General features: G+C 41.9%; 2 protein-coding genes across 3 annotated transcripts; one reads left to right on the plus strand and one right to left on the minus strand.

Annotated features, from left to right (window-relative positions):
• Positions 1-2,281: 2,281 nt before the first annotated feature.
• Positions 2,282-5,989, minus strand: zic4 (zic family member 4; the record flags this gene model as incomplete). Of its 2 annotated transcripts, XM_082547741.1 has the most annotated exons (3): positions 2,282-2,765; positions 4,819-5,439; positions 5,548-5,974. In XM_082547741.1, the coding sequence occupies 3 exons, from the start codon at positions 5,972-5,974 to the stop codon at positions 2,326-2,328; spliced, it is 1,488 nt and encodes a 495-aa protein (XP_082403867.1). In that variant the 3' UTR covers positions 2,282-2,325. The 2 variants fall into 2 exon arrangements, with proteins under 2 accessions (XP_082403867.1, XP_082403868.1); XM_082547742.1 differs by having other exon boundaries at positions 4,819-5,989.
• A 3,781-nt stretch (positions 5,990-9,770) lies between these two features.
• On the plus strand, positions 9,771-13,213 carry zic1 (zic family member 1 (odd-paired homolog, Drosophila)). Its single transcript, XM_082546616.1, has 3 exons — positions 9,771-10,984; positions 11,441-11,604; positions 12,096-13,213. The coding sequence occupies exons 1-3, from the start codon at positions 10,024-10,026 to the stop codon at positions 12,291-12,293; spliced, it is 1,323 nt and encodes a 440-aa protein (XP_082402742.1). The 5' UTR covers positions 9,771-10,023; the 3' UTR covers positions 12,294-13,213.
• Positions 13,214-18,310: the final 5,097 nt, after the last annotated feature.

Consider the following 18,310-nt stretch of genomic DNA (forward strand, 5'->3'; position numbering starts at 1 on the left):
ATATTAACTTCCACTTCAAAGACTCTCTTTTTCAATTGAGATCCAACTATCTTGTTTTTTCTTTTTCTTCCTTCCTTTCACCCCCCCCCCTGCACTTATTAGACCTGGTGCTAAAAAACAGAGGCATCACCATCATCTTATTCTATTAGTGTGAGTTTTCTTTGCTTTCAGTTGAGCCTCTATCACAGAGCAAACTGTCATGAACTTAACCAAACCCTGGAAACGCTGAGGGAGAGAGAGAGAGAGAGAGTTGTAGCTGTGTGCGCTTTCTACCCACTTCTGCCTCAGTGAGGGCCAGAGTAAAAAATGTACTCCTCAGCCTGAAGTTTTCCCACTACAGCAAAGGTCTTCAAGCTTTTAGTTAACTCCAAATTTTCACTTTTTAATTATAACGTTGGAAAAGATTTCTGCCGGGGAAAAAATGGGGCTTTCTGCAAAGTCTGAAATAATTAATTTACTTGTCTACTATTGAAACGGTTATCATTAAAAGACAGACTCTCTCCTATAGTTTTATGTATTTTGTGTGTAGAGTCTAAAATATGATTGTGGTTACATTTTATCCAGTGAGCGGTTAGGCCCTAAAGTGCAAGTCTATTATGGTGTGGGACAACTGTTTTTTAGCGGCTTCTCCTTTGATTGTCGTAAAGTAGGCCCGGAGCAAAAGAATATATTTCTCTTCTTTATACTGCCCCAGTCTGCAGTATAAAGGACATAGATTACCGTTTCCTACCCCATGGGAAGCAAATATTACATTATTTAGAGCAGGCTTTTGAGTCCACGGACTTGGCCCCATATCATTTGAGTTTGACTTGGCTATTGCTATAGAAATCTTAATTCACCATGAGGATTCACCGTCGTGAAAAAATGGCTCTTTGTGCGAAATGCTCTTTGAAGTCTGGATCCGAATATTGTAGCCTTTCATCAAACTCTACCCCACGTCTGCATCATACCACAGCTCAGCGGAGTAAGTGAGATTTAACACAAGTGTAGCACATTTTAGACCGCCCCTTTCACCGAGGGAAAAAAAACTTTAAAATTAAAAGAAATTATAACTGCATTTTCTTCCGAGATGATTTTTCGTTTGATTATTACTTCGGAATTTAAAAGACGTTTTGAATCCGAACAGCAGGCATGAACGTGGGATATGTTAGTGGAGCTGACCTTCAAGCTATGCAGCAACAGATTGTTTAAGAAAATATATTAATAATATATAATCTCTTTTATAATATAAAGGCGTGTTAAGTGACCAAAAACAAACAAACAAACAAACAAAACAAAAGTGATCTTTATCAAGAGACCTGATAAATTCTATGAACCCGAATAGCTCAGGGATTTAACTTTTGTCATACAAGATTTATTCAAAATACTCACAAATTACAAGGCAATTCGGTACGCATTTTGAGTGCCGCTGGATTTCAGATATTCAAAAAAAGAAAGAAAAAAAAGACAACAATGATACAAAAAAAAAATCACAAAATGCCCACTTTGATAAAAACATTTATAATTTCACGGTCGTATATCAAATACTGCAGGCATATGAAACAGCTTAATTACTGACCCTCTGCACAAATGTTTGGGAGGGGACGTAAGATGTAAACATAAAATGTTTTTGTACAAATAGCCGCAGTATCCGGTAAGAAACTGCTCCGAAGACAGATCCTTACAAAACTATCAACATCAACACATCGAAACTTACAAAAATTTACAAATGTACATTTTTTTTTCCTTTTTGTCTCCGTTGCTGTTGTTGTTCTAATTCAAACATGCACTTTGGTTCGGTAATACAAAATCCTTCAATGTTAGATTGAAAAATAAATAAAAACATATCGAAGTTCAAACTCATTTACAAAAAAAAATATAATAATAATAATAATAATTTTACACCAACATGCCTAAGCCTACAATAATGTACCACATTGTCTAACAGATTTACAAGACTCTCTCTGCAAGTGGACCTGTGGGCCGTCAGGGCGTGTAGGCACCGAGCCAACCGCTCTGAACAAGTGATGTTTGAAAATATATTCTTTTTATATGCCTGGAAATTAGCACGTCTTCAAGGTTAGCACATTTTCCTTCCGATGTGGTTAAAATGCGTCTCTTGATTCTGGATTTCTGTTTTGTGGCTCATCCCCTTCACTCCCCCCCCCCCCCCCCCCCCCCCCCCCCCCTCCAAAATAAGGGTACCAGTGGTCCTAAACAGGCACATGGGCACCAAAGCCAAACCGCGTTTTTAATTGTTAAGCTTGTGGAAATGTGTTTCTGTCTCTGCTGGTGTGTGTGTGTGTGTGTGTGTGTGTGTGTGTGTGTGTGTGAGCTTGAGCCGGGTTAAAAAGCGTCCCTCGGTTCTGGGTTTCTGTAAGGTGGTTCGTCTGCGGGGTCCGGTGTAGAGTGCCCGCTGGGTGGTGTTTGGGCGCCGCTGGCACCTGAGCTGTGGCAGACGTACCACTCGCTTAAATTCGCGGGCTGGGAGGCTCCCACCGGCTCTGACAACACCGAGGAGCCGCCTGGTTCCCGGCCCAAGTCTGAGGAAGGGGAGACCAGGGAGGGAGTGGACGACTCATAGCCCGAGCTAGGCGGAGGGGACTTGCAGTGCACCTTCATGTGTTTCCTCAGGGAGCTGGGGTGTGTGTAGGACTTATCGCAGCCTCTCACTTTGCAGTTGTAGGGCTTATCGCTGGTGTGGACGTGCGAGTGCTTTTTCCGGTCACTGCTGTTGGCGAAGCGTCTGTCGCAGCCGTCAAATTCACATTTGAAGGGTTTCTCACCTGTTTTTGTGAGACAAGATAAAACACAAATAAGCGAATGAAAGAGTTCAAATGTGAACACGTGATACTCACCCTGAGGCACTAAGCTGCCTTTTCATTAACATACTTTTTCCCCCCTACATGTCTTCACTTTTATATGAAATGTACAAACAACCTGGTTAAGTGTAACATATGAGAGCACGAGCTGAAAATGAACTATGACCTGTATGAATAGAGCCAAAAATATGTAAAAGTGTGCCAGCTTTTATTATTTCATGTTTATCTTTATAATGCCATTTGATTTTATTTTGGGCATTTACACCCCCCTCCTCCCACTTGCACTATGAAAACAAAAGTTTGCCCGCCTGGACAGCTCCCAGTCTGGTGTAAACATGAGGGCTGAACCCCTACTGTCCTGGGTCTATACCTGGTGTATGCATCCATCAAGGCATCAGTCAAAACAGACAAGCTACGAGCACAGACGTAGCAGGCCTGTAATACCGGCTCAAAAATAATGATGAATCAAAGCACTGCCACCGCCAGGCTTCACCTACTGTGCGATAACGCAGTCTGTGTGTAATTTGAATCCTGCAAACGGTTGTGGACTGGCTCTAATTTTGCGTTTTAATAACAAGTATTTCTACCTGATTATGACAAGGCAAAAAAAAAAAAAAAAGACAATCTGAATAAATTACACGGAAATCATCCACTGCTGATTTTTCTCCCCCGATTAAAGCTTTTGAGAATATGTAATTGCCTCTGTCTAATTACACTTGCGGGCTGAATATCAATTTGACCTTCAGCTGTTGGGTTGAGAGAGCCAATCAAGGATATTAGTGTAGTACAAGAAACCGTCGAGGAGCAGACCCCAGGGGCAGCCCCAGTCATAACTACACTTTCGGATAGGTTTTAAACATGATACCAAGGACCAGGCCCCTTGGGAGTCAACACACAGAAATAATTTAGCAGATTTGTACTTAGGTAATGTGAGCAAATTATATGAATAATACATAGGGTGCAAAAATGAAACAGAGGGATATTGCCATGTAGCCACCGATAAAAAAGAAGGGCAAAAGTAATTGTATTCATTTACAAGTCTGACTCGACATTGTCAGGCCTCTTTTCCTTCCTAGTTCCACAGCACGTCACTGGGTGGCAAGCAGCCATGTTGCACCAGTATTTGTTTTTGCAGTTAAATCAGAGATGCTTTAAGCTGCATTGCATGCACACCCATCATTATGCAGGTAGTCAGTCAGCTGTGCAAACCTGCCTGTTAGTAAACTGTTTCAGCCGTCTCCACTTGTAAACTTGTTGCTTGAGCTAAAGAGTACAAAGGCTTAATCGTCCAAAAAGCACGTTTTCTGTATGAACCGGTTACTTTCAGATTGATGAAACACACAGCTACACGTAGCTTACATGATTTTGAAATAACAGCGACAAAAATGAAACACAATAATAATAATATTACTACTAAAAATAATACTAATAACAGATGAAGTGGGTGGCCAAGGCTAAAATAAAAACATCATCTCCACATCATCATCATCATAACCATTATATCTATTGCTAAAAGTGAAGATGCACCTTTCCAGCTTTGCTGCCAGTCATGTCTGGCAGGACATGCACTGAACTAAACAGGACCTGACGTGGGCCTCAGTCTTTCTGCTGTGGTGTAAACAAGAGGTTGAACCGTCAAACGCCTGAGCGAGCTGTACCATAATCCCCAAACCCAACCTTTGTGAAACTTGCGATCACTGATGCAACTCATAACAAACAGGTGGCCAGTAGCTGTTGCGTCCTGCTGTATAGGCTATCGAGCAGCAGCGCAGACTGATTAATTGCCACAGGTCTTGAAAGTGCATTATAATGCGTAAAGTTGCGTAAAATAAAATTACAATAAATAAATAAATAAATAATGGAAAATTATCCACAAAAAAATCACTTCCCTTGCAAGTAGAAAGCGTGCAAACCCCACAGCTGAATTTCAAAATGCGACTTGATAGCTCTATTTTACGATTTACAGTGCATTTCCAACAATCACAGCATTTCCTTCTATGAATATTAAGCCACTGACCTGTGTGCGTCCTTTTGTGAATCTTTAGATTTTCGGATCTTGCGAACACTTTCCCACAACCAGGGAACGGACACGGAAACGGTTTCTCCCCGGTGTGCACTCGAATGTGATTTACAAGTTTGTATTTTGCTTTAAACGGTTTGCCTTCCCTGGGACACTCTTCCCAAAAACATATATGGTTCGCTTGCTCTGGTCCTCCAACGTGCTCTACCGTCACATGCGTTACGAGTTCGTGCATGGTGCTGTAAGTTTTGGAGCAAAGTTTCTTCGGCGAGTGCTCCGGCTCCAGCCACTTGCAAATCAGCTCTTGCTTTATCGGCTGCCTCATGTAGCGGAAAAAGGCACCGGCTCCGTGGTGGTGGTGAGCGCTAAGATTCATGTTCAGATTCAGACCACCGTAGCCATGCAAAGGCGAGGCAGAGAACGGATCAGCCCTGGAGCCTGCCACTTGACTCAAGTGATCAGACCTAACATACATTTCTCCAGGTAGTCCTAACCTTATTTGTCCATTCAGTGTTTGGCCACCCGGTGATCCGCTAGAAGGCTGCTCGTGGTGGAGTCCGGAGAAGAGGGTATGGTTCCCAGCGTCAGGGTGATGACCATAGTGTCCGGGATAGCTACCTGTTGTTGAGACAAACATTCCGTGGTGAGAGGCTGAACCAGCAGTCTGGTCAGTCAGTACTGGCATGGCTTGAGCTGTCAGATCTCTCCGGATGAGGAAATCCCTACCTGCAGATAAAGCCTGGGCCGTGTGAGACATAGAATAGGGGACCGATGTCGCCTGAACCGGGCCAAAAGCTCCCGTTTGACTGGAGACCACTTCACTGTGGCCTGCCATATGATGATTGTGGTGGTGGTGATGGTGGTGGGGATAATGATGGGCTGGGCTGATTTTGAGGGCCGCGGAGTGCCCCATGTGTTCTGGCCCGAATGGACTCGGCCCCAGGCGGGGTTCCGCAGTAATCTCCCCAGGGTGCGAGTGAGCCATTGAGTGTGGATGGCTGCTGAACCCCGGGAAGCCTGTCACGCTCTGAGGGGTATGGTGGTGATGATGGTGATGGTGGTGAGCCCCTGCCAAGTCAACTAATCTCAGCGCCGTGTTCCGTTTGGAAAACGTAGGGTCCATCACGGGGCTTCCCAAAGCATCCACGCTCATTACTTCCTAATTTTAGAATAACTTGACAGCAGGCAAAATAATAATGATGATGACAAATATATTTTAATCGCAATGAAAAAATAAAGAAAAAAAACTTTATAAAGTTAAGTCTATCTGCAGACTACATGGAATCCCATTCGGTTGAGAGGCAGCAGCAGGACGCTTTGATACTGAATAGAGATTCATGGTAGGCGCTGCAGCCCGTGGAGCTAAACAATCACCCTGCGCTCTAATTGGTCAGAGCTCTGTGATTGACGTCACCAGTGACAGTTTCCAACGTGAAGAAAAATGTCTTAGTGACAGCGAGCAGCTACCGCGCATGCGCAGTGCCTCGGGCAACGCTCAGGAAAAAAAGGAATAGTTGTTATGCAAAGGTTATTGTACAATAAAAGTCCTAAAAAGTTGATCCCGATATACAGTCGCTTCTCTTTTGTTGCGGCTCACAAAGGCTGTGAGGCTATGAAATAGCAATTTCCCCACTTTGATTATGTCCTTACAAAACAGACTGCTCCGCGAAGAGTGTACATATTGTCGCTGTAAAAGTTGTAAGGATCATAAATAATGCAGTGATATCTTTATTTTGCACTGCAGCGTCAAGGGCAGCTTTACGCACAAATTACGCGTAAGTTTACGCACGTAAACGATCGATGTCAGCGGAGAAAAACTTGTGCAAAGGACAACTCCACGTGGTAGTTTTAAATAGTCCGGAGTACATACCATTAATATGCGCTTTGATAAATGCACATATTTACATATCCAGCCGTTTGCCCTTCAGCGCATACTACAGAGCTGACTCCGTGCTCTGCCTGGTGGGATCCGTGTGAGTAGGATGTGTGAATAGGGCGAGCTGCGGCCATTGTCCCGAGGAAAAAAAATGTAATGGACGGGACCTGTTGTTATGATCCGGGGTAATTTTGCTTTAGACCCAGGACGGTAGCAGATGAGGGTCACAGAAGGTGGTGCCGTCGCAGACTTAAGTTCAAAATAATTCGTTTCTGTAGCCCACTGTAAGTACCCATACAAGCTTATCCTGCAAAGGATAAAACTAACCGTGATTATTTTTCTATCTTTGTTTGAATGCGTAACAGAAAGATAGTAATAGCTACAAATCGTAACAAAACGCCATGCGGTTTTATAAATTATCCTCCAGATGGGTATTTTTTTCTACACGGACTTTGTCTTTTTTAAACCGTCAGCAGACTAAAAGAAATCAAATGGTTAGTTATTACAATGCTGACTAATTTGTTTATATAGCTTCACACGGACTATAATTTTCAGCATGGTTGACTTTTTCGGTGAAACAATCTTGCATGCCGACACTGCAATAATTGTGTTGCAATATCATAACTGTGTAAGTTGTATTAGATTTTTTTTCTCTTGTGACACTGCCATTACTTTGACTTTTCCTTATTTGTTTTTTTTACATTTTGGGAGTATGCGTTATATACACCAATTCGACATGTGCGGCTCATTTTTGACTGAAGTTTTATCATCTCTGTTTGCAGGGAAAAAAGATGACTGTGACTTTGTGAAATCCATAAAGTAGTGGTCAATCTGATGTCAGATACGAGGTGTTTTAATAGGTGCTGTTTGTCTTCTACGTGGTTCGTAATTTGTAGAGTCAAGTCTAAAACCCCAAATTATTTTCAGAGTCGCTCGTCAGCATTTCCGTTAATGAGAAAAACAAGTGCACACTATCTGAACTTGTGTTTAAGGGTGACTGAATTCATCATTCTTAGATGTAGTAATTAAAATAAAGCAATTAACCGAATATTAAGTGACTTTTAATCAGCTACCATTTTTGATAAGAGAAAATCAGTTGCAAACCTGTATTACTCTAGGTTATTTCTATGGATTGACTTGTCAAAACCTTTGCTGACAGCGTCATATCCAGCACATTAGAAACTGAGTCAATATTTTGAGACGTGACGGATCCAAAAGATGCTTATTAAATGGCCTTTACGCATGTGGCTCATGAGGCTCACAGCTGCAGCCTTCAGAGGCATCACAGCACCAGCGTAATGCAAAACTTTGAAGTGCTATTTCTGGTCCAAGTTGTGCATGCACTCACTCTTGGAGACAAGTAAGCTAGGGAGCTGTACGAGATCCCAAACCAAAAAGCTGAATAATGCAGCGAGGTCTCATAAAACGTCGCATTTGCTCCTTTGGCTTTCACTTTAAACCCTCAAATAGCTTCTGCTAACAATTTCAATTCTGCACATGTAATATCATAGCCGATTATTGGCCGTTTCATTAGGATAGCTTTTGCGCATTAAAACTAAATATATTCAATTCATTTTGAGGCACACGGGGAACTTTGAGTGCGTTGCAGTGTCATGTACTACTGCAGCAACTCTAATTTATCTTTGCATGTTTCAATTTTGTATACAATACTCTCAGCTTATCAATGATATGTCATTCTTACCGTTTCCCACCTGTTGAAATATCCCTCCAAAATTTTGTATAGCAGAATATGGGGACACCTAAAAGGGAAAAAAAAAAGGTCGGATCAAGTCGTAGTTCTACTTGTTAAGTTGAGAACAACAAAACTTCCTCTCTTTCCTTGGTCTCCTAAGGCTTACTAGGAGAATGGCTTGTAGAAGCCAGTCTAGTAGCCAAGAAGATATTTTAATGGTTTGTATGGCACGTCTGTGCGTGTGGCTTTGAACTCTAGCAGCCGGAGGTTCCTGCAGAGAGCGCCGCAAATCCCACTTGATAACTTCGACAACCCACAACGTTTTACACACAGGTTATGCATTGCTGGTCTGCTAAAAAAAAAAAAAAAAAAAATTTGAGTGAGTCGCGCAAGCTCAGCCAAACCGTGATGGATACATTAGGTATAGTTGTAGATCCAAGTTAAATACTGGCCTATATATTCAAGGTAACCTTTGTGAACGCGGGGTGCTGGTGAGCATGATGTGGAAATCTAAAGCACAGATGTTCCACTGGTGTGCGCTTCAGTGGACGCCGAAACACAGTGTTGAAGTGAAACAGAGCTACAAAACTCGGACTGCGCACAAGAGGAAGAAAACAAAACGTTGTATGGACTCATTTGAAGTGAAACAGATAAAGTGATAATCCCCTGCCTTTCGAGAGAGTGATGACCCCAAATGAACTTCAAATAGCGGTTCCCATAAGTTTTCCGAATGAAACACATCTAAACCGTGTCTCTCTATACCTGTACTGGCACACGTGATGACGGGTCCAGGTTAGAACTCTGTCAGGTTTCATGATCTCCTGAATGCTGTCCCACGTGCAATAAATAAGAGAAGTGTCAGATAATAATCATTGAAAGCAGACAAACAGATTGACGCATCTGTCAGCCTGAGCGCTTAACTGTACAAAACGTTACCAATTACACAAACAAAAAAAGGGCGTGCTTGGTAATCTGATGGCCATGGCAACAAAGGCAACGTTTGGTTTGTAACCCTTCTGCACTCCGTGGCTGCAAAACGGGCTTTGACTTACTTTCTACGAGGCCAATTGTTGTCTTGTGTTTCCCAACTTTTGTTTTGCTGTTATTCAGCCCTTTAACCAAATTCACAGTCAGCATTCTCACAATATCTGGGATTGATGATGCAAAGAGGCCAATAGAAGTGAGGGCCCTGCACCGTGGATTGTTATTTGGTGAGTGGATGTTATTGGGGGGAAAGGGGCTCCGCCAATGAACGAGAAGCTCCGGAGCCACGTGACTACCCCCCTCCTCTCCCATTCATCAGGGCTGGACTGTGTTGTCTTTTCAATTCATTTATCTGCAGGAATGATTGCGACTATCAGTCTAGAGCTCACCGCCTGACTGAGGAGGTGAAAGTTGCGCCACAGGAAGATAAACCGCAAAAGACAATATTGCATGTATACACGATTTTGCGTGTGCATCGGATGAGCGGTATAGGGGGATTCCTCGCGTCTTAAAAAGTAAACAGAAATTCGGTGGATTTGAGAGTTTGCTCAGTGTAGAGGTCCAAGAGATACAGAGAGGGGGAGGAAGAATATCTGCGCGTGGTTTTTTGATTTCTGCTCTCAGTCGTCTCAGCGAGTCTAGACTGAAGATGCTCCTGGACGCAGGACCGCAGTATCCCACCATAGGAGTCACTACTTTCGGCTCCTCACGGCATCACTCAACAGGCGAAGTCACAGAGAGAGAAGTAGCGTTGGGGATAAATCCGTTCGCGGATGGGATGGGCGCCTTCAAAATAAACCACAGCTCCCACGATATTGGCTCCGGACAGACGGCGTTTTCTTCCCAGGCGCCCGGCTACGCAGCAGCTGCCTTGGGACACCATCACCACCCGACCCACGTTGGCTCTTACTCCACGGCGGCTTTCAACTCCACCAGGGACTTTCTCTTCAGAAATCGGGGTTTTGGGGATGCCACCGGGGCGCAGCACAGTCTGTTTGCCTCCGGAAGTTTCGCAGGGCCACATGGACACTCAGATGCAGCCGGGCACCTGCTCTTCCCAGGGCTCCACGAGCAAGCAGCAAGCCATGCCTCTTCCAACGTGGTCAACAGCCAGATGCGGCTGGGCTTCTCGGGGGACATGTACGGTCGGGCCGACCAGTATGGCCACGTTACGAGCCCCAGGTCTGACCACTATGCGTCAACCCAGCTGCACGGCTATGGCCCCATGAACATGAATATGGCTGCACATCACGGAGCAGGGGCCTTCTTTCGATACATGAGGCAGCCGATCAAACAAGAGCTTATCTGCAAGTGGATCGAACCGGAACAGCTGACGAATCCCAAAAAGTCGTGCAACAAAACTTTTAGCACGATGCACGAGCTTGTGACCCATCTAACGGTGGAGCATGTGGGAGGACCAGAGCAGACGAACCACATTTGCTTCTGGGAGGACTGCTCCAGAGAAGGAAAGCCATTCAAAGCCAAATACAAACTTGTAAATCATATCAGAGTACACACCGGTGAAAAGCCCTTTCCGTGTCCGTTCCCCGGCTGTGGCAAAGTATTTGCTCGATCGGAAAATCTAAAAATACACAAAAGGACTCACACCGGTAAGATCCGCACAGATTGACCGTTTTTTTTCTTAGTGCCAAAATCAGTGCTGAGAATGCCTCATCCAAAATATGCATGCAATCAGGATTATTATTTATAAGGCAGCTGCAGTATCTTCACTGACATTTGACTCAGTGCAGCTGTCGACAGAAAATATTTTATAGGCTTTTCTTTTTGCTTCCCCAGATTTTCTATTTTCTATTACATTTAAAATAATATTTAAATTCAAATTGATATTATTTATGCACATCTAAATGAGCTGATTCAAATGTATTTACAGTAGATAATTATTGCAAGGCAATCCAATCCAAATGACTATTAAAAAATATAAATCTTTACTCTGGTTACTGTTTTACATCTTCAATTATGTAAAGTCAAAATAAAAATGTGTAATAATAATGTTAAAGCCCCATCGGTGTCAAACACTATATTGTTATTTTTCTTGCTTCGTTTAGGTGAGAAGCCTTTTAAATGTGAGTTTGAAGGCTGCGACAGGCGGTTTGCAAACAGCAGTGACCGCAAGAAACACATGCACGTCCACACATCGGACAAGCCCTATCTCTGCAAAATGTGCGACAAGTCATACACACACCCCAGCTCCCTCCGAAAACACATGAAGGTAAAACCCGTTTTATTATTATTATTATTGTATTTTTTTGTATTCCTGCAATGTTTATCTGTGTGCAAGTGCAATTCACAGACTGTTTTTTTTTTTTGCTGCTTTCAATGTGTGACTGGAAACCAGGATACAAAATATTTCTTTATTTGTATGATTTTATTCTAACAGGATGTCCCAGTTTTTTCCCCCCTCCTTTTTTTCCTTCAGTGTAGTAACAGAAACACAAGTTAATTTGTCTTGACACTTTCTTTCTTTAACCGACAAATCAGATTAAGATCTTAATGGGAATAATTATGTTTTGGGTATGCTTTTTTTGTTTCTTTTTTTTTGTGTTTTTTAGAATTCTGCACATGTCCCCCAACAGTCAGATTAGGACTTTTAATTTGTTTTGATGAGGTTCTTATGTTCTGTGTTTGATCAAAAACAAAAACGAAAACAAAAACCCCCACGGTGCACCACGATTCTCAAAACACGTTTCTCATTACTCGCAGGTCCACGAATCCAACAATGCAGGATCGCAGCCATCTCCAGCGGCCAGTTCAGGGTACGAGTCGTCGACACCTCCCACCATAGTATCACCGTCCACAGAGAACCAGAGCAGCAGCTCCATATCACCAGCAGCCTCAGCAGTACACCACACAACCAGCCACAGCACGCTGTCGTCAAATTTCAATGAATGGTACGTGTAAATATTTTTGAAAAAGAAAAAGAAAGAAAGGGGAAAAAGACTGCAGAAATAAAGAAATAAATAAAACTGCTTGGAATCAAAGACTTTATCAAGTCAGCCAGTGAAACGAGGACTGAAAAAAACACGGGAGGCCCAAACGATCAATAAAAGGCTGCCTTAATGTCAGTGAAAGAGAATGCATGGACATAAAGGAGGCAAGGACAGCCACCTACTTAAACTTTTCCCCCCTAAATATTTCTTTGAGTCTTTATTTTTACTGAGAGACTGCTCAAAAAAAAAAAAAAAAAAGGAAGAAGAGAGAGATCTCAAAAAGCATGCTATCTGCGGGTAGAGGCCTGAATTTTTGTACATAAGGATTTCACCAAGTTGAAAAAAAATGTAATATTTTATTTTGTAAATAGTTCTATCACAGTTTAAGGGAATTTGTGAAAAATGTGGTCCCTAGATATATGGAAAAATGAGATGGTTTTAAGAATACTGCGATGAATAGACTTCATTGAAAAGAATGTTATAGTTGTGTACCAAATGTGAATTATTCAGTATTACTACAGTCTACACGTCGACTTAACCGACTCTTAGTATTAATGTGCTTTTGTAGCCTATTCAGTGCAACATTTTCGTCCAAGGTCCAGTTTGAGTAGCACAGTATCATTGTTGTTATTTAATGTCATGTCGATAAATCGTGTAGTGAAAGCCTGAAATTCCGTGTCAATCTGTTTATGTAGTGATAATTATAAAATCTCTGTCAATTGCTTTGTCTGAAAGGAAGTATTATGTAAGTAGCTCAATTTTCCATATTTATCCGCATGTAAAGGACCGGTAACATGTTAGAAATGATCGGTATTTATGGAGAAATGCGCTCATATGTAAAATTTAGTTTACAAAAACAACAAAAAAAATGTTTGGATACATTTCGTACTATATTAAAGGATTAAAAAAATACAAGAATGCAATGCGTTGGAGGTTATTGGTTTCATTAGTGTTTGAGGTTGATCTCAACATGAGTGCTGTGTTAAACTAATGGGTTCTTTTTATAGGATGCATCACCAAAACAGACCCCCTTTTTTCCACCACGATAATCCATTTAGTACAGTTCCGATGGAAGAATAATTGCATGGTTAGTTGCACAAATAATTTTAACTCTTTATGTGTGTGCGTATATGTGTGTGGGTGTGTGTGTGTGTGTGTGTGTGTGGGGGGGGGGGGGGGGGGGGGGGGGCTTTTGCAGTAGGCGCGCATATGTGTGTTTGTGTGTGTATATAGATATATATACGTGTGTGAGGCACCAGCTCAGTCTGAACGTAAAGGCTTGCCGTGTTTTAAACACGCTGTCACAACTTTTCCTGCCAGTCGATAATAAGTAAATTCACTCCCCAGTCTGCATCTTCTGTTTATCCAAAATTAACATCCAACACTTTGCCCTCCAGTAATGTGCAAATTAAATCGATTAATCACGGCGGTTGTTCCTCGGTGTAAAACCGGATTTTTTTCCCCCCTCTTGCCTTACTTAATTGTTCGGGAATCTAATTTTCCAATCTAATTTTTCTTTCCTGCGTTTTGTCGGATCTCATAGATTTAGGGAGAGTTGGTGTATTAGTCTGGCCCCTCATTGTTCCTGGCTGCAGCTTGCTTGACCGCCCCATTAGGCAGAGATCACATCAGCAGCCGCCACTGATCATGGTTAACACTGGCAGTGTGTGCACGGAGCCACGATCTGTCAGTCTGCACCCTCGTAAAGGCTTGTCGCACATGCCCGAAAAGAGCCACACAGCAAATTTAACGTCCCAAAAGGAAAAAAAAATGTACACATAGCAGCAGAGGAAACGCGTGCGTGTGCTCGTGCATGCTCGTCTATAGCGGCAAAAAATAAATAAATAAAAATAAAATAAAATAAAAAAAACTAAAAACGACTCCCACCATCTTAGATGATTTGTTGAAATGTATTGAAATGTATTCATATTTTCTTTTCACGGACTATTAGATTTGGAGATAAATGAAGGATGGTAATAAAATGACTTTTTCGACTCTATTTAACACTATCTATCTGGTCCCAGTGCAGATGCTGCTCTCGTGCACCGCTATGGGGGTGAAAAAAAATAAAATAAAGACGCACTCCACGCCCGTGCAGTGAATTCGTTTGCAGCTTTATAGAAAAATGTTCACATGCAACTTGAAATATAAATAGTTTAAAGTGGATGTGTTAAAACTGGCTCCTGTGGTTTTCTGGGCTGGCAGATAGTCCACACGTGCATTTTATTTAAATATAAAGTTGATGCCAAATTGACAAATGTTTGAGATAAAAGCTCAATTCGGCAAAAAGACAAAACAAAACAAAAAAAACAGTTTATTTATCATTTGAGGGAAAGTCTTTAAATGTGAAATTATGTTTCGAGTCCAGACTAATAATGATGGAAAATGCTCTTCGTGGAATGGATTTAAACTCAGACTGGATCCATAGTTTTTGCCTGCTAATGGCCACAGACTTGAGTTCATACTTTAGCCACGTTGTTTTTTAATTTCCCTGCAGATGCTTTTAGCAAATAGTGAAACTAAAACCTTTAAGTCTTACAAAAAAAAAAAGGAAACGAGAAAACAAACGTTAGCTCTTTGCCCTGCCAACACAACTCAATCCAAAAAGCAGGGGACTTTACTACTTAATTCTGACTTCGTGGTTCTGTCGTATTACTTTACACTGAACCTGCACACGGTGTCGAAAATGAGATGCTCGTAAAAGAAGAATCGACGAGAGGCTGGAGGCGACTTCCATCAGGCTATAGGGCTGATGGTGACTCCAGATCAAATAGGAGCGCGGGGGGAAAAACATCCACTTTAAATGTATCTACGCTCAAGTCTGGAAATGACAAACAGATATCGGGAAAGCGCAGGCGCCAGCATCATGAATATTTATTACTAGCACTTGTGGCCAGTAAACCGAGCCTGACGTTTGTGTTACCAAGGTAGACACGCTGCAGCTTATGTGCGCATCAAAAATCAGACAGATTCAACCTTTCTTACTTTTGTTTTCTGCTTTTTGAAAATGCACGTGCAGTATATGGAAATAGGCTTTCATTTAAAAAAAAAAAACGAACAAAAAAAAAAAAACCCACTTTCAACTCTTTCCCTCCCATTTTGTAAGTTGTGGCTGCTCTTAATGACTTGTTTGGACCTTTTTCCCTTTTTTGTGAGATCACCCCCCCCTTTTTTTTTTTTTTTTAAATCAGACGCTCTGATAAATGCAGAAACTTTGCACTGACACGTGGAGTATAGCCCAAGATTAGAAAAAAACTATAATCCACGCTCCTTGATGGATGAGGTGCCCATGCTTTTGCCAGCGCTCTGATGTGCATGCCCAGCTGCCGTCACTCTATGAGAACTAAATCAATAAGTTAAACATTTGCAGTGGGGTTTAACTATTAGGTTTCCGGCGGAGGCTTACACGTGATATCCATTTTTAAGTGATAAGGGAGTTGAAAAACTTGGGAGCCTACGCCCCGAGTTTGAAAGTCGTGAAATAACTTGCAAACCCGTTATCCCAGAGTCCTCATCTGGCGGGCTTAAGGGTTCTAATACAAAAAGGTCAAATTCAAGTCAAGGCCACTTTGGTTTATTGGCATGCAGACATTTCGAAACGCCTCCAAGAAACCCTGTCTTATTTGCAGCCATAAAACGACTCCAGTGCCAGAGCCTGGGTAATGGAGCAATCCATCCCACACTGAACATCTAAGTTTGCATAGAAAGACAATCCAGACGCTGATTTACAGAAAAATTACAGCATGTTATTTTTAATCTTCATGCATATTCAGTGACTGGACGTCATTTATATCGTTTTATTTTCGTGCCCCTTTGAAATTTGACTGTTTAATTTATTAATATTTTTTTTGTTATTGATATCCTCATAGTTATTCCTATTCTTATTCGCTTTAGACACCACTTAACTCTAAGAGAAAGGTGTAAATATTTCATTTCACATAGATTTGTGGCATTATCGTCCCAAAACAAAAAATTTAAACGCATTTAAAATTTAAAAAGAAAAAAAAGTCAACTATCAGAATTTCGCTAAAAGCTGAAATTTTATTGGTTTGGTGGATTTGATTGGGATACTGATTCCCTGTTGGAAACTCTCGCTAAATCCTCGTTTCTTATAAACAGCAGCTCTTACAAGTACTTTAAGTCGAGCTGCCACATGTGTAATCTGCTGGGACCAACGCTGCACTGGAGCAGCTCGCCGTTTTGTCCGTGACAGGCAGAGGAAATCTGTCTTTACAAATGGAATGTCCAGCTGTTGTGAAATAATGCCATTTTCTAGACAAAAAACCCAAAACAATACAAAAAAAAACAACAACACAAATTTGTGTCCCCCCCTTTCCTTTTGTCTAGTTGATGTCTGTCTGCCTTGTGATAATCCAGACTGTAGCTCGTATAGTTCAACGCTTTTTTATTTAACCACATCGCTGATTGGAACATTAATCTCCGCTTTGCCACCCCGGTCTCCATGCCGGGGTTGGGGAAGGGTTCGTTATAGTGAAACATAGGCTCACCGTGACCCCTATTGCATCAGTTGTGATGTCTGACATGCTATTAAGTTTAGACCATGCAGGAGATTTGTGGAGGCGCTGACACGGTGTTGTCGCGTCCCCTTTGACGTGCTGCTAAATGAGGCCACCCCAATTAGCGCTTTGCGGCAGGGTGAGACTGCAGCACACCTCAGCCTTCAGGAGAAAAAAAAACAAATAGTCACCGTCTGATGCCTGTTTTTTCCTGTAAAAAGTCAATGCGCTTCATTCGCACATGCGCAGCTCTAACAGTGGGCTGTTTAGTTGGCCATTGTGGATTTTTGGTGGTGCTCAAGGGCACTCTGGTGATTAGCGGTTAAACAGATCTGCAAATGTACAAACTTCCGGTTCCAAAACATCTGTTTTTAACCCTTTAACCCCTGAGTCCCAGAATCAGTTAAAGGGCAGTTTCACCTTTAATTTGTTCATCTTATATTTATAGCATCTTTACAGCGACTTTTCTCTTAATTCGAAACACAGCCATTTATAAATCCCCTCAAACAAGTTTCCGTTACTGACATCACTGCATGCTCTTGTTTACATTTGGACCACGTGAGTGCAGCCTATGACATTCATCAACCGTAATAAAATAAGCTCGCGTTTTGATTTTATGCGGCTGAAGTCAAACCATGCATATGGTACATCACTGCACTGTTCAGTGGAGAGGCATTCTCACTTACAGAGCAGCTTGTCAACATCTGCTTATCTGATGAGTCTGATAATGACTCCTTATTTCACAGTGTGGATTGGCCAGCCAGAGATAATCAGTGACAGGTTTCTCCCGATCCACTGCACATCACAGTGTTGGTGCGAGAATGCATCATAAGCTGGCCTGGAAAGAAAACATGGCTGAAATCATACCACTCCGAGGACTTAATAGTTTCTTGAAACATAAAACTTGATACGAACAGATGTTTGGGTTTCATCCTGCTGCATGCTCTTTTGTATTCCCAAGGCTTTAACAATGAGTCCAAATTAACCTATTAGCTATCATCCCGAGAACATGGCATGTGGTGTCCTACTGTTAACTGGTAACAGAATGAATCTCTTTGTTGCCATTTGCACATTTGGGGATTAGGATGGAGTCCCATCGTGTAGGTTCTGAACATAATGTACACAAATTATCTGTCGTATCACAGGTTTGTTGTAGAAATAGGATTTTCTAATCTTTCAAACAATTTCTTATCATGTTTTTTTTTTTACCTTTTCCAAAACTCATGTGTGCTTATTGCAAGTGAAAGGTCACAATGCGTGTTTTCAGAGTCTTTACATGGCAAGCAAAGTAACAGAAGCTCGTGCTACAAATGGCAGTCATAATTTATCAAGAACACAAAGATCAAATTCTAAAAATTAAATATCAAGCAGCATTTGTGCTCATTAACACCATCTCGGCGAATCTAGCAATCACCCTACCCTCTGCACAACCACTTAATCTTTGGGTTGCCTGAAATTCATTGTCGTTTTC

The sequence above is a fragment of the Aulonocara stuartgranti genome (genome assembly GCF_965226115.1).
Source record: "Aulonocara stuartgranti genome assembly, chromosome: 9".
NCBI classification, from domain to species: Eukaryota; Metazoa; Chordata; class Actinopteri; order Cichliformes; family Cichlidae; genus Aulonocara; species Aulonocara stuartgranti.